At 43.3% G+C, this 16,124-nt stretch overlaps 1 protein-coding gene across 1 annotated transcript in view; it reads right to left on the minus strand.

Moving 5' to 3' along the window:
• Positions 1-16,124, minus strand: part of MAPK8IP2 (mitogen-activated protein kinase 8 interacting protein 2) — a 68,807-nt gene that overhangs the window by 30,700 nt on the left and 21,983 nt on the right. The window contains exon 2 of the mRNA XM_075857617.1: positions 11,830-11,935. Coding sequence (XP_075713732.1) covers positions 11,830-11,935 — 106 coding nt within the window. The remainder of the gene's footprint in view (positions 1-11,829; positions 11,936-16,124) is intronic.

Genomic DNA, 16,124 nt, shown 5'->3' on the forward strand with positions numbered 1-16,124 from the left:
AAGGTGTTTGACAGAATATCCTGGCCCGCCCTTCACCAAACTCTTCAACATATAGGACTAGGACCTTCCCTTATGAATAAAACAATGGCCCTTTATCATTCCCCATCTGCCCAATTGAAAATAAACGGCTCCCTCTCTGCATCATTTGCTATTCATAATGGTACCCGGCAGGGCTGCCCTTTATCCCCATTGTTGTATGACCTCGTTATGGAGCATCTCTTGGCCTCCATTCGGAACAGCACGGATATTAAGGGTGTTCACATAGGCGGGACAGAATATAAGTGCTCTGCATTTGCTGATAAAGGAAGGATAAGCATACAAGTAGCAGTGTCGTATTGGGTATCGGCGCCAGGCACGGAAGATAAAGAACGAATTCTCTGGAGTATTGTTCAAGGTACTCTTTTAGTAGAACGACAACACGTTTCTGGACCGAACCAATTAGTGAAGAATAATAACAAAATGTTAAACATTATGTATCTTCGGTGCAGCTCCGACTAGATACCATATAACGAATTGGCGAAATAACCTAGCTTTTAGGTGTATATTTTAGATAAGGAATGTTCAAACCCCGACGCATATAACATCTGTATATATATATATTTTTATATTTTTTTATAAAAATTTATATTGTTCTTTATTTTTGTCATCCATTGATGCATATACATTATTGTATTTCCCTCTATTTTCCTTCACACGAGGTTTGTGAGGGATTAACACTGAACTTGTGTAATATATTTCAATAATTATACGGAGTATAGTACCAACAAACAAAAAATTAATCAATATCACCAGCAGGTCTGCATCATTCATCATTTTTTTTTACATATATTTATCTTTTTCATTTTTCATTCTAAACCTTATCACTATCTAATTGAATTGTGCAAGAACAAATTTCCATATGTGAATATATATTTGTTAAACTAATGCAATAGTACACACAGTTTTTCTAAAAAACCATGTACTCCAAGTCTTAAACACAAGTTTTTATGAGATATTAGCACATAAAATCCATGAATCTATTTTAATAAATAATACGGAGTACAGTAAACATTTTTTATAGTGCACGCAGTAAAATAAGCAGGTCTGCATCATTTTATTTTTTAACCCTCATTCTTCTCAACTATCGCTGCTATTCATGAATCATGTGGAATAGCTAATATTCATATGAGAATATATGTAAGGTAAATAAGTTTAAAAGTACATAATAATAATAATAATAATAATAATAATAATAATAATAATAGTAATAAGGTAAATAAGTTTAAAAGTACATAATAATAATAATAATAATAATAATAATAATAATAATAATAATAATAATAATAAGATAAATCATACATTTTAAATCTTGCACATGAGATTTATTAGGGATCAGCATAGAACCAGCATAAGTTGAGTTTAACTAATAAAGACACAGTACCAACAACACAAAAAAATCCTTCAAGTGTACCCGCTACAATAAGCATTGTTTTATTATATATTTTTTTGTTCTAAACATCACCGTTAGTTTATTGGAAATTTGGAACAATTAAAATCCAAATTAAAATATGTATGGCAATTAAATACAATAGAACATAATATCTTGTAGATAAATCATGTTTTAAGAGTTGAACACAATAATAACAATTGTATACTGTTAATTGCCTAAGATATGGATGACATATACTGTTTATGTAAACTCTGTGTAACTTCAAATGTATCAAGCCATATGGGAGTTTTATCTCCGCAACAACCTTTGTTATTTTAAATGTGAAAACCAACTGATTTGTACCGGGCTTTCCCGTTTTTTTCACTGCATAAATAAGCACCCTGCACGTGCAAACATTGTTACAGACCTGACGAAGGGACCGGTTCGGTCCAGAAACGCGTTGTCGTTCTATTAAAAGAGTACCTTGAACAATACTCCAGAGAATTCGTTCTTTATCTTCCGTGCCTGGGGCCGATACACAACACGGACACTGCTACTTTTCTGCTCATCTTTCCTTTATTCGTTTTGACCCCGGTAAGAAGGATTTTACACCGAGGGACCGCAGTAGGTGGCAGCCGGCACAAAAACATCACTTCACTCCACGTATGTTCTTGAAGGACCGCCGCTGATTCCTCACCTTTATTGTACTGTGCTGCATTTGCTGATGACCTATTGGTTTATCTCACAAACCCGCATATATCTCTTCCCTCATTGATGTCCAAGCTGTCCCGTTTTGGAACATGGTCCAATTTTAAGATTAACTTCTCCAAGTCTGAGGCTTTGAATGTATCACCTTCCACCCTCGACACTGTCACTCCTCAAAAGTAATTTCCCCTTCTCCTGGCCTGTTAGGGGTATATCATATTTGGGTGCACGTATAAGCTCTGATCTCTCACAACTGTTTAACAATAACTTTGCCCCTTTACTAGCCAAATTTCGCACAGATCTCGCCTCTTGGCATAAAAGGGAATTCTCCTGGTTTGGCCGTATTAATATTATTAAAATGACACTCCTCCCCAGACTGCTGTACCTCCAGCAGACGATCCCTATCTCCGTCCCATCCTCTTATTGGCTACATATCCAACAATGTTTTGGATCCTTCATATGGCCAACAAGTCGTCCCCACCTGAGTAGGACAATTCTTACTCGCTCCAGGGACGCAGGTGGGGTTGGTCTGCCGGACTGTCATCTTTATTATCTGGCGTCGACACATGCTTGTGTCCTTGACTTTTTTCATAATCATGATTCTAAACTCTGGGTTCGTTTAGCCCAACAACTCTGTACTCATACCCTATCTATTCTGCCATGGACCCTGCCTAGGAACAGACCGACTCCCACCTCCTTTGTTGTCTTCCATACCCTCTTGGCACTGCGGTCCTCTGGGATAGGGGGCTCACTCGTTGACCCACTGGGTCCATTGACCCCTATTACTGACAATCCTGCCTTTCCTGCTGGGAATGCCCGTCACTCCTTCCTGGGTAGGTCTTCCAACAAACCCATGTACTTCACTCAGGTCCTATCCGATTCCTCTCTACTCCCATTAGCTACTATCTGCATAGCTGATACGCCTTCACCATGTCACATATTTGAATACTCCCAGTTAAAACATTTCTATAGTGTTACTAAGCGCCAGGCTCACCTTCACCGGCCGCTTACTGACTTTGAGCGCTTATGTGTTTCCACTCTGTCCCCTACACATCTCCGCACTCTATAAACAACTCCTCTCCCAGTGATCCCCTCATCTCCCATCCTTCTGCAAGGCTTGGGAGACAGAATTGAACACGACCTTCTCTGACGCACAATAGAGACAATGTTTCTCCCTTTTCTAGAAAGCCTCGATAGCCATACGAGCTCAGGAAACTAGCTACAAAATTATCTCTAAGTGGTATCGGCTCCCCACTTCCTTGCATAAATGGTACCCGTCTGTACCTGACACGTGTTGGCGCTGTGGGGCGACGGGGGGATCCATGTCTCATATTTGGTAGAGTTGCCCCTCCTTGCGGAGTTTTTGGGAGGCAGTTCTTAAAATGATATTAGAAGTTACTGGGGTCCCGATCCCTAATTCTCCTGAGTCGGCCCTTTTATTCATGTTCCCTATGCCGCTACCCATTTACAAACGCTCCCTAATTAGACACCTCCTCCAAGCTGCCAAATCGGTTATCCCCCGCATGTGTAAAACGGCAGTTCCTCCACTGTTGGATGAGTGGTTTCAGGAGGTTGCCTTGATACAGCGAATGGAGCACCTCCTGGCTCATTCCTCAGCTGCTTCTGCAAGATACAAGGACACTTGGTCTCAATGGCTCACGTTCGTCTCTTCTTCCACCTACCAAACTGCAGTGACTTGAGACACAATACCCGTCCTCTCCCATGAGACTTCATCTGAGCGGGGCCTATATACGGATGCGTGGAGATTTGCTGGCTCCTACCACGTCTCTGCCAGGTTCATAGCTGCTTCTTATTTACTAATGATAATCCGGAACCGGAGTCCAGGTTCACCATGAACTCCCCTTGTCTCTCCTTTGCCGTTGTTTGTTTCCCATTCTATCTTTTCCTTCCCTTCTTGTGTCTATTTTGAGTGGTCATTTGCTTCCTGTGATTGCGCTTACCTACTATTGCCACTGCATTTTAGGATGTATAGGAAGCTGAATTGTTGTATTATTATGGTCTTTTTCAAGCAATGCTCCTTTCCATTATGCTTACTCAGACTGCTGTCATATTTTGCGCTTCTTATAGGTTGTGCTGTTCACCCTCCTGTTTGTGTTGTGCCCTTATTTGTCATGTTCTTTTTATTATGGGGACACATCTTCTCCAACTGTGTTTGTACTTGTTTGTCTTAAAACCAATAAAAAAAAATTGAATATAAAAATAACCCCTTTAATTATGCTTTCAAATAGGGCTGGATAGGGGTGGCAGGCATTTTGATTAAGGAACACAAATTAAATTCAGGAGGATTACAGTATAAATGATTTATATAACACAGTGCAAAACGTATGTATTATATAATTCTAACATGTTTTGTACAAAAACATGTAAAAAAGGAGCATTTTCGTAACAGTAGCTCTTTAAACATGTATCTAGAGGACTATTGAATAGAAGTGTCACGAAGGGTCTGTGGACCCACTGGGCCATACCACCTAGGCGGTAAGGCAGCTGGCCAACAGGGAGCAGGTGAAAGTCTATAGTTCGTATGGGTACATGTGGCAGCTCAGACAGCAGCAGGGCAGGCTTGGCTGGGACTAGGCAGCATGTAGACGTCAGGCGAGGCGAAGCAGGTCAGACATGAATACAGCACGACACGACTTTGGCACAGTACAGTGCTCGACCAGGATGGTATGGAAATGCAAGGAACAGGAACAGGAACTGGAGCAGGTGCAGGAACAGGAAACACACTAGGAGGCCATCACATAGACAAACTAGGGAACACAACAATGCTCAGGCATAGAACTAGGGGGCTGGACCCCTCTTATAGTCCAGGGTACTTACGGGTCAAAGTTCATCAACAAGGTCCGGTGCGCGCGCTGCCCCTTTAAGAGCGGGCACGAGATCCGGCTGAGGTGAGTGGACGCGAGCGCTGGCGTCTCCTGAGGAGGAGGCTGGGGCCAGCGCTTGCCGACTCGTGGCTGCGGCTGTCAGGGGGGGGACGGAGCTGACAGCCCGTAGCCACCGACATTACAGTATCCCCCCTCTTACGCCCCCTCTTCTTGGGACCAGAGCGAGAGAGAAACTTCTTCAGAAGAGCAGGAGCATTGAGGTTCTCCTCTGGCTCCCAAGACCTTTCTTCAGGACCAAACCCCCTCCAATCCACCAAATAAAAGGTCTTTACGCTCACTTTTTTGGTGTCCAGAATCTCTTGAACCTCAAAGGTGTCTGAAGGGCCGCTGGAGGAAAACACAGGGCTAGGAGTCTTGGTGTAGCGGTTCAGGACCACCGGCTTCAGGAGGGATACATGGAAGGAGTTGGGGATCTTGAGGGTAGGAGGCAGCCGGAGCTTATAGGCGACAGGATTAATCTGTTGTAGGATCTCAAAGGGTCCGAGGAACCTGGGAGCAAATTTGCATGATGGCACCCTTAGTCGGATATTCCTGGAAGAAAGCCAGACCTTCGTGCCAGGAGGAAACTGAGGAGGTTCTCTTCTCCTTGTGTCAGCCTTCCGTTTCATGCGGTCGACTGCCATTAGGATGGAGGATCGAGTCTGCTGCCAGATCTGCAGAAAGTCTCTAAACGTGGAATCAGCCGCTGTTACCTCTAAAGTATCGGGCACTGGGAGAGGAATTCGTGGGTGCTGGCCGTAAACTATGGAGAACGGTGTATTCCTCATAGACTCGCTGGTGTGATTATTGTAGGAGAATTCTGCCCATGGGAGCAACTTTACCCAGTCATCTTGTTGCTTGGAAATGAAATGGCGTAGGTAGTTCTCCAAGATTTAATTAATCCTCTCGACCTGACCATTGGACTGAGGATGGTAGGCTGATGAAAAGTCCAACTTCACACCGAGGAGTCTGCAGAGGGCTCTCCAGAACTTTGAGGTAAACTGAACCCCCCGATCAGACACAATATGCTGCGGCAAGCCGTGCAGGTGAAAGATGTGTTGGATGAACAGCTTGGCCAACTGAGGAGCAGAAGGAAGACCGGTCAGAGGAACGAAATGGGCCATCTTCGAAAATCGATCTACCACCACCCAGACAGCACTGCATCCAGTAGAGAGAGGCAGGTCTGTAATAAAGTCCATAGCTATATGCTGCCAGGGAGCATTGGGCACAGGCAGTAGCTGGAGCAGACCAGCAGGTCTGGAGTGAGCGGCCTTGTTGGCTGCACATACAGAACAGGAAGAAACTAAGTCCATAATGTCCTTGGGCAGCGTGGACCACCAGAAATGACGAGCAATCATATCCCGGGTCTTACGCATGACCTGCCAGTCTAGAGGAGTGTCCCCAGCAGAAGATTCTTCCACGATCAGCCAGGCGCACAAACGTTCTCCCTGGAGGAATGTCCCCAACTTGCAGGGGATTGACAGAGATTATGCAAGATGGATCAATAATATTCTGTGGATTCTCTATGGTGTCTTCCGTCTCGAAAGACGTGGACAAGGCATCAGCCCTCACATTGTTGTCGGCCGGGTGATAATGGAGCTCAAACTGGAACCTTATAAAGAACAGTGACCACCTGGCCTGACGAGGTTTCAGCCGTTGGGCCGTCTGGAGGTAGATCAGATTCTTGTGGTCTGTAAAAATCAGGATCGGATGAACTGCGCCCTCTAATAGATGTCTCCATTCTTCCATGGCCAATTTGATGGCCAGTAACTCCCGATCCCCAATCGAGTAGTTGCGTTCTGCGGAAGAGAAGAGCTTAGAGAAATATCCACATACACTTGACTTGCCCTTGGGACCTCTCGGGAACAAGAGTGCACCAGCACCGACAGAGGATGCGTCCACCTCCAATGAGAACTGCAGAGAAACATCCGGATGATGGAGGATAGAGGCTGACATGAAGGCAATCTTCAGGCTATTGAATGCAGACTCTGCCTCAGGAGTCCACACCTTGGCGTTCATACCCTTCTTAGTAAGGTTATAGATGGGAGAAGTCAGTGAGGGGAAGTTTGTAATAAACTGCCTGTAATTAGCAAATCCCAGAAAGCACTGTATGGCCCTCAAGCCCTGAGGACGTGGCCATTCCAAAACAGACTTTACGTTCTCAGGATCTATCTCGTGACCTCAATTCGAGACGTTGTAGCCCAGGAAGGGTAGAGTATCTCTGTCAAACACGCACTTCTCCAACTTGGCGTACAGACGACTCTCCCTTAATCGTAGCAGAACTTGACGGACATGTCTCTGGTGCGTTATAGGATCTGGAGAAAAAATCAAGATGTCATCACGGTAGAATACTACACAAAAATAGAGGAGGTCACGGAAAATGTTATTCACAAACTCCTGGAAGACCGCGGGAGCATTACACAGGCCGAAGGGCATTACTAGATAATCATAGTGTCCATCACGGGTGTTAAATGCAGTCTTCCATTCATCACCCTGGAAAATCCAGACTAGGTTATAAGCCCCACACGGGTCTAGTTTAGAAAAAATCCTGGCACCACATATACGATCAAACAGTTCAGAGATCAGTGGCAACGGATATTTATTCTTCACCGTGATCTGGTTGAGACCTCTGTAGTCAATACAAGGACGAAGAGAGCCATCTTTCTTTTTGACAAAGAAGAACCCGGCTCCTGCCGGGGAGGAAGACTTCCGTATGAAGCCCCTCTCCAAGTTCTCCTTTACATAGGCGGACATGGACATAGTCTCTGGCAAGGAGAGAGGATATACCTTACCACGGGGAAGGGATGCACCAGGAATCAGTTCAATAGGGCAGTCATACGCCTGATGTGGAGGCAATGTCTCCGCGTCCCTCTTGCTGAAGACGTCCGAAAATGCAGCATAATGACTCGGCAATCCTGCCAATGACAGAGGCAGCGAAGGCTGAGTCGAATGAATCTGCCCCAGGCAACAACCTTGACACTCAGGGCCCCACTGGAGAACCTCTCCAGAATTCCAGTCCAGGACTGGGGCATGCAGTCGGAGCCAAGGCCGACCCAGCAACACAGGGTTAACAGCTTTGGACAGGACATAGAAAGACAGAAGTTCGGAGTGAAGGGCTCCCACTTGGAGCCTCAGCGGCTTGGTCACAGCTATAACAGGGTCTGGCAGAGGGAGTCCATTCACTGAGGCAACTGTCAACTGGCTCTCCAGAGGGGTGGTGGGCAATTGCAGAAGGTCCACCAGATCTCTGCGGATGAAATTAGCAGCGGATCCAGAGTCCAGATACATAGAGACCTGATGCGTTTTCTCGCCGGACACTATGGTCACAGGTATGGACAATTTAGACGGAAGTCCATCTTTACCCAAGGTTGTCACTCCTAGCAACCCTAGCACGAGATGGCCACCGAGGCCGCAATAAAGACAGAGTCCAGACGTGCGTCTGCGTTGTCTCTCCTTGGTGGATAACTTATACTGGTCCGTTATTACCGACTCCTTAGGAGGATCGAGATCTGAGGACAGCAGGGGTTGCTGCAAAGTAGGGACCAGACTAGGAAGGGCTCCCTCCGTTGAACCTCTTGGAGGCGTTCTCGGATCCGTATATCAATCCGGGCAGACAGAAGGATGAGGTCATCCAGGGTAGACGGCAGATCCCGGGCGGCAAGTTCGTTCTTAATTCTAGAAGATAGTCCATGCCAGAATGCAGCCACCAGAGCCTCATTGTTCCATAACAGCTCTCCCACCAGGGTGCGGAAGAGGATGGCGTACTCACTCACGGAGGTGTCTCCTTGGCGCAGGTTAATCAAAGAGGCAGCTGCAGATAAAACCCGTCCAGGCTCCTCAAACACCATGCGAAAAGTCCAGAGGAAGGCTTGCAAATCACGGGTCTCTGGTCCTTGTCTCTCCCAGATAGGGTTCCCCCATGCAAGAGCCTTGCCGGTGAGGAGAGAAATGATGAAAGCGACCCTGACGCCATCAGACGAAAATGTCCTAGCATACAGGCAGAAGTGGATCTGGCATTGATTAAGAAATCCACGACAGGTACTTGCTTCTCCATCATATCGGTCAGGAAGTGGCAAAGAAACACGTGGGTCAATACTGCCAAGAGGTGTAGTCTGGGGATCAACATTGCCAGGAGGTGAGGTAGGAGGAACAGCAGCTTGTGCCTCCTGCCGACGTGCAAGAATGTTCAACGCCTGGAGGAGTTGGTCCTGTCGAGACCGGAGGTCCAGCATATCTGCTCGCATCTCTTGAGACGTTGTCATAGTCTTGAATCGACCAGCGGGGTCCATGGCCTGAGCGTACTGTCACAAAGGGTCTGTGAACCCACTGGGTCGTACCGCCTTGGCGGTAAGGCAGCTGGCCGACAGGGAGCAGGTGAAAGTCTATAGTTCGTATAGGTACCTGTGGCAGCTCAGACAGCAGCAGGGCAGGCTTGGCTGGGACTAGGCAGCAGGTAGACGTCAGACGAGGTGAAGCAGGTCAGACGTGGATACAGCACGACACGACTTTGGCACAGCACAGCGCTTGACCAGGATGGTACGAAAATGCAAGGAACAGGAATTGGAACAGGTACAGGAACAGGTGCAGGAACAGGAAACACACTAGGAGGTCATCACATAGACAAACTAGGGAACACAACAACGCTCAGGCATAGAACTAGGGGGCTGGACCCCTCTTATAGTCCAGGGTACTCACGGGTCAAAGTTCATCAACAAGGCCCGATGCGCGCGCTGTCCCTTTAAAGGCGGGTACGGGCGTGCACGCGCACCCTACGGGATATGGCTGAGGTGAGTGGACGCGAGCGCTGGCGTCTCCTGAGGAGGATGCTGGGGCCAGTGCTTGCCGACTCGTGGCTGCGGCTGTCAGGGGGGGAACGGAGCTGACAGCCCGCAGCCACGGACATTACAAGAAGTACTGCTAAATTCAGGAAATCAGATTAAAATTATGACTGGGAATTTTCATAATACTCCCAAGTCATATAATCACTTCTTGTAATAAGCTGATTATGATAATCTACTCACACAAAAAATGTATTCAAGTTTCCCAAAGAAAGGAGTCTCAGGCTGAGTAATTAATAAAAAAAAAAAAGCTATCTGGCGTCATAGGGACTGACAGTGTAGCATTTAACAGTAGCTTCAAACATAATAAAGGTAGGTGACCTTGACAGATGTTAGACTATGTTTTCATCATGTTTAGAGCCTACATTTGGCGTATATGTTGGGTAAAGCTGCCAGCGTATATGCCAAACAGATCCATAGGGCTCCATTCACCCGATTCTTTTGGCCGGTATACGTTGGTAAACATTTTATTTTGTGGTATGGAATAGTGTAGTAGACGTCTCTATTCCAACCAATGGTACACAGAAAATATATATGTACCGTGTGCTATACATTTTTCGCAATTTTTGTGCGATCGCTGCTCCTGGCAGTTAGTCCTGAGTGTCGGCTGTAAAACACAGCCGACGCCCGCAGTATAAGAAGCGCGCTCAGCGCGTGAGCGCGCTCCAAACATCACCCCCCGCACCAGGACGTACCGGTGCATCCTGGTGCGCTAAAGGGTTAAGCTGAATTCTTAGGTGAAGTATAATTAGGCTAGGTTCACACTTCGTTTTGGCTCATTGTTTGATGTATACACCTGGAAAATAATGCTTAAGTATATGTGTCATAGACGTTCAATAGCCAGATCTATGCCAAAAGAGTGTTCTTTTGACCTATGTTTGGCCAGTATACATCATACATCAGTATACCTTTGCCTCAATTGCATTGAAAAGTATAGTTGACAACGCTTTTTAATACAACTGTATGCAAAAAGAGCAAAACATATGCATACGTTCGGCGGGATCATTTTAAATGGTAATGCCGAAACGTGGTAGGAACCAAGCCTAACTAACACGCAACTCATTCACTCTGCTACACAAAGTGTATATTCCTCAATAAAACAATCTTCTCAACTGAGCAAATGTAGCCAAGAATAAAAAAAATTTGGTCTAATCCTGATGAATTTTTGGAAATTCAAGTCAGGTGTTTTTAATGTCAGTAGACACTTGAAAGATTTAATCACATATTAGAATGTATTTTCCTGATTTGGAGATGGAAGTTATTGACCTTAAAGTCCACATATGCTACCTTCATTTTGCTGATTGAGTGTGTAGCTATATGCCCTCTTGCATAGGATCGAGTGCTACTCGGGCCGTTTTTCACGGCATCCGAGTGGTACCTGATAGTTTTCACGGACCCATTCACTTTAGTGGGTGAATCGGGTCCATGAAAACGGACCCGACTCTCTGATCCGTTGAAAGATAGAGCATGTCCTTTCTTTCCACGGATCACGGATGGAACTCGCGCAGCACACACGGTCGTGTGCATTAGGGCTAAGGGATTTCTTAACATGATCTTTATATCATACAGTGTATACAAAAAAGAACAAATGTTTTCTCTGGAAGGAAGGTTATGGTGCAGGTCACGACATAATGGCTATAATTTGAAAGCGGAGTACTAAATAAATATCTAAAGGGGTTGTTTCATAAAGGTAACCCATTTTCCATTGGTCAAGCAATCGGCTGATCGTGGTGTGTATCGTTTCAGAAAGCAATCTTGCTTCAGATTAGCTGTTATCATTGGGGGAAGTTGTGGGGATAACAACAATGATAACATTGACAGGCCAGGACCACCAGAGCGAGAGAAGCTCTTTGTTATAAGCTCTCTGTTCTGGCTCATAGAGGGGCTTCCCAGCAGGAGTACCCCTCCTATAACTCCCAAGAGCTCTAATAGACCTTGTTATTGACATTATTTCTGTTATTTCCTATACAATATTACCATATCGTTACATTACCTTGTCACAGTGGTCTGAGTCATAGTTCAGTCCAATTCCACAGTCATCTGTAATTTCTGATAAGTCTTCATCATCAAATTCCTCCAAACTGATATCTTGTGACGGCCTATTTACAAGAGTGATGACAACTTGTCAGTATCCTGAGCAGTGCCAGTGTGAGGCAGGAGAAAACTGGCAGACAGGGCAAAGGGACAAGTATATTTTATCAGAATAAAAAGATGGCACTTCTTAAATGGAGGGTAGTGCCAAATTAAGCGCATTAAACATAATCTACAGGGATTCCCTGGGCACTACCAGTTTTATAGAAACAGTACAATGAGATTTCTTCTGAATTTATAAACAGAAGCCATTACATTCTGATCTGCTAAGTCTGCATCTCTTCCTAGAAAAGCTTGTCAATGCAAATGTATATGCCTAATCCTTTACTAATGGACATGTCTAGTGCTTGCCTTCAGGACGATGATCATTGATGGCTTTCCACTGAATTGTAGAAAACAGGAGGTGAAACTAGGTGCCATTAATAGTTGTACTAGACGTAGTAATTACCAACTCAAGCAAAGTGAAAGAGAGAAAAAAAGTTTCAAGAACAACAATCTTGAAGCAAATGCCTCCACCTCTGAACTTGATTTTACAGTTGTCTTGTACTAATCCTAAATTACAACCTGTTTTATATTTTAGGGCTGCATTCAAATTCTGCAGGCTGAAGTGCTGAAATCTTCTACTATTCCTTGTTGACTCAATGTCTATATGCTCTGGTCATTTGCATTCTGGGAAGTGACATATTTACATCAGGCATTTTTGAGTAATATGACTCACTGACAGCATTAGTGGAGCACAACTAAGCTTTGAACAAGCTTGTTGACTGTTTCTAATAGCAACCAGCAGAATCTCACACTTTATGCTATAATATAGACTGTAACGGAAGATCAGTACAAGACAAATAATGCAATGTATCTACAAACTTACTTATGTAGATTATGTGCATTTTATGTATAATAACCAGTATCTTTATGATAAATGAATTGTACTGAATACATTCTTTACTTTTCCATGTAGACTCATTTCATAGATACTGCTAAAGGGCTGGTGTAATGGTGGGATTCACTTGCTCATGTCACCCACTATTACTACCTCCTTTATAATCAGGGTCACTAGGGTTATGCCTAGTTCCCCTACCTTTTCTTGTATAAATGTTAGTCTACTTGCTTTGCTGCTATGTAAGTGTATACGACTGAGTAAATATAATTATATAGTAAATAAAGGATAATATTTATTACTAACAATAATCACACTTACATATAAAATACACCAAACACAGAACACAGTAACTGATCACAGTTTAGTATCAGTATACCCCAATACATATAACAAGTTAATATATATACTAAGTATACTCACACTATACGTAGTACAGTATAAAAACGGTATCACAATCCTACCTTATACCACCACCCACTTACCTAAACATACATATGAATACAGTTACAATAAAATACAAATGCTCACTGTTTCTGTCCCACTCCCACCTAGCAATAACTGTCCCTGTGCACTAAAGGGTTAACATGGAATAAGGAGGATAAAGGGTTAACAAGGGGAATGGGTTGCTGTGTACCAGGGGATAGCAGGTAAATGGTGGGAAAGGGTTAAACAGGTACCAGGGGATGTACAGGTACCAGGGGATATGCAGGTAAAGGGTTGACGTAAGGAGGGGGGAAAGCGTGACGTGTAGCTGCTGCTACATGTGGATACTTAGCGGTTCATGTGGTCCAAAGTTGGTGAGTTGGTGTGTCTTGAGGGAGGCAGGAAACAAGAGGGCGAGTGTTGGACAGTTGACTCTCTTATACCTTGTCCGTGCACATCTGTGTGACATCACATGCTCCTGCACGAGCAAGGGGGGGGCATGGGTTTATGACTCCCCCCATGGAATCTCATTACCTGGTGAGGGGGGCAAGCAGTAGGAATCTTTTGCTCGCCCCCCCCCCCCCGAATCTCGAGGGGGAAGGGAAGTAAGTTAATCAGTGGGGATGTCCTGACTAATTGTCATTGTCTTCTTTTGAGTAGATTCCTACAACCAGGTCTGTGAATCTACAGACCTGGCTCCTGGGACATCAAGATATACATATCATATATATATATATATATATATATATATATATATATATATATGTATACACATACATACATACATATACCCTCCCAACATCTCCATTGAAAGGGGACACTTCCCTTTACAGATACCTGTCTATATACTGTGCGCAGACTCGTCTCTACTCCTTCTGCACTCCATGTCTGTCAGTCTTGTGTATGTTACACCTATAGACTCGCCTCTGTGCTTTCTGTGCAGACTACTTTGACTTTAACTGTACACACTGAGATACTTCCCATAATACAAGAATGTTTTATCTGAAAATGAGCTTTAGGCATGTCAGAGATACAAGATTTAGCACTGATCTGGAAATTCTGCTGCTGTTTATGCATTATTGGAACATTATAGACCCTAAACCATATAAATGCATATTTTTTCTACAACCGATCTTTTTGTAGTAAAAAAGCGAAGTACAAATATTTGGAGATTCATTTTCTTAAATATTATGATAATAGCATAATGACCAGAGAAGAATTTTGAAGCACGGCTAACACATGGGTTCCTGAACACCATCCTCTTTAGCAGGTGAGTTCCCCAGATAAACCGTGCATCCAAGTTTTGCTTTAAATAATGCATACCACACACGTACCGACATAAACACAAACTGTTCAAGTTGTACCTTAAAATATTTGTTTCTTAAAACATAGGATCTAATTACAGTCATTAGCACGCCCGTCTGTAAATTGTTGTGACTAGAGCGCTGTAGACAGAAACAACTGCAGGAGTAATATGCAATGTTTCAACAGCTGTAAATTGAACCTATAAACCCTGAATTATCTTTCAACTCACTCCCTAAAATCCCTCTTCTCCACTTTATACGTGACCCTCTTTTCTCTGTTGGTCTTTCTCTTTTAAGCTTAGCCATCATTGCCACTGACTTTTTCAGTATTTTGTTTCTCAGACAGGAAGTAGATGTCTGACATCTACGTCCTGACAGCCATATTAGTTCTCATGGGTCTGCTTTTGTCACCTGGTCACCCAGGGAGCTCTCCCTCGTGTCATGCTTTATTGCTAATATGCCTATAACTGTGAGAAACATAATCTGGTATCAATAAGTAAATGCTTATTTTTCCAAAAGGGATGCGTAAGACAGAAAAATGTTTGTGTAATCTATAGAGAACATATTGTTTTATAATAGAGGTGAGAGATTTTTTTTGGTACATAGCTACAAACCTATGCTGTCTATCTTTTTGAATGGAAGGGCAGCTCTCCATTCTATCTCACAAAGGAGACTTTTCTTCTATGACATCCATATGCCCTAATAGGTTATATGGGCAGGGGTTGGCATGCAGCCACAAATATAAGGAGCTTAGGAGTTTTACTGAAATTGTTTTAAATATTTAGTTCTAAAGAGTTTTAGAAATCTGTATAGTGAGGCAGGGTTTGTCTATATGTATAGAAGCAGGATATTTGGAGCTCTGTAACCAAAAAAAAAAAAAAGTAAAAAGATATATTATGAAATTAATCAGCACAGAACTTGGGACTTCTACAATTTTCAATGGAAATCAATAAAGATGATTGTATGGTATATAATTTCATAAAAACAAAAAAAAATTGTGAAATTTTATTATATGCCCTGAAACAAACATCTGTCAGAGTAATAAATCTAATACCTTTTAGATTTATATATTGTATTATCAAAATGACTGCATTATATTATTTGAGATATGTATTAGATATGTTTTTAATCTTCTCTTAAATTAATGTATTGCCTAACATCTAAGATAGGGTAAAGATGACATCATCTGCATTCCAAACTGATGGATACTAGGAAGAAAGTCATTACCTTATATGGAAGTATTTTTGGGTGTATACCTATATGTACTTGGCATCATCTGATTGGTTAATGTGTGTTAAGTGAAAGCATGAACCTATAAATAAAGGCTCCATCCACAGCCATTTTAGATTTCTTTACATCAAACCATTGTATGTGCAATCTCTCCCGATCGGTTATTATTTGTGAATATGAATGAATCCTGGACAAATTCTGTTATGGAGAAAAGGAACTCAAGAGTGATGGAGTTTAATCTCACACATCCTAAATTTTTTTTTGTAAAAATATTTCAAAGGCTCTCTACAAACAATGCACATCAGACAAAAAGAGAACAAAACATATTTTTTTCTACTATAACTCTACACTCCCCACTAA

The sequence above is a fragment of the Rhinoderma darwinii genome, chromosome 3 (assembly GCF_050947455.1).
Source record: "Rhinoderma darwinii isolate aRhiDar2 chromosome 3, aRhiDar2.hap1, whole genome shotgun sequence".
In the NCBI taxonomy this organism is placed as follows: domain Eukaryota; kingdom Metazoa; phylum Chordata; class Amphibia; order Anura; family Rhinodermatidae; genus Rhinoderma; species Rhinoderma darwinii.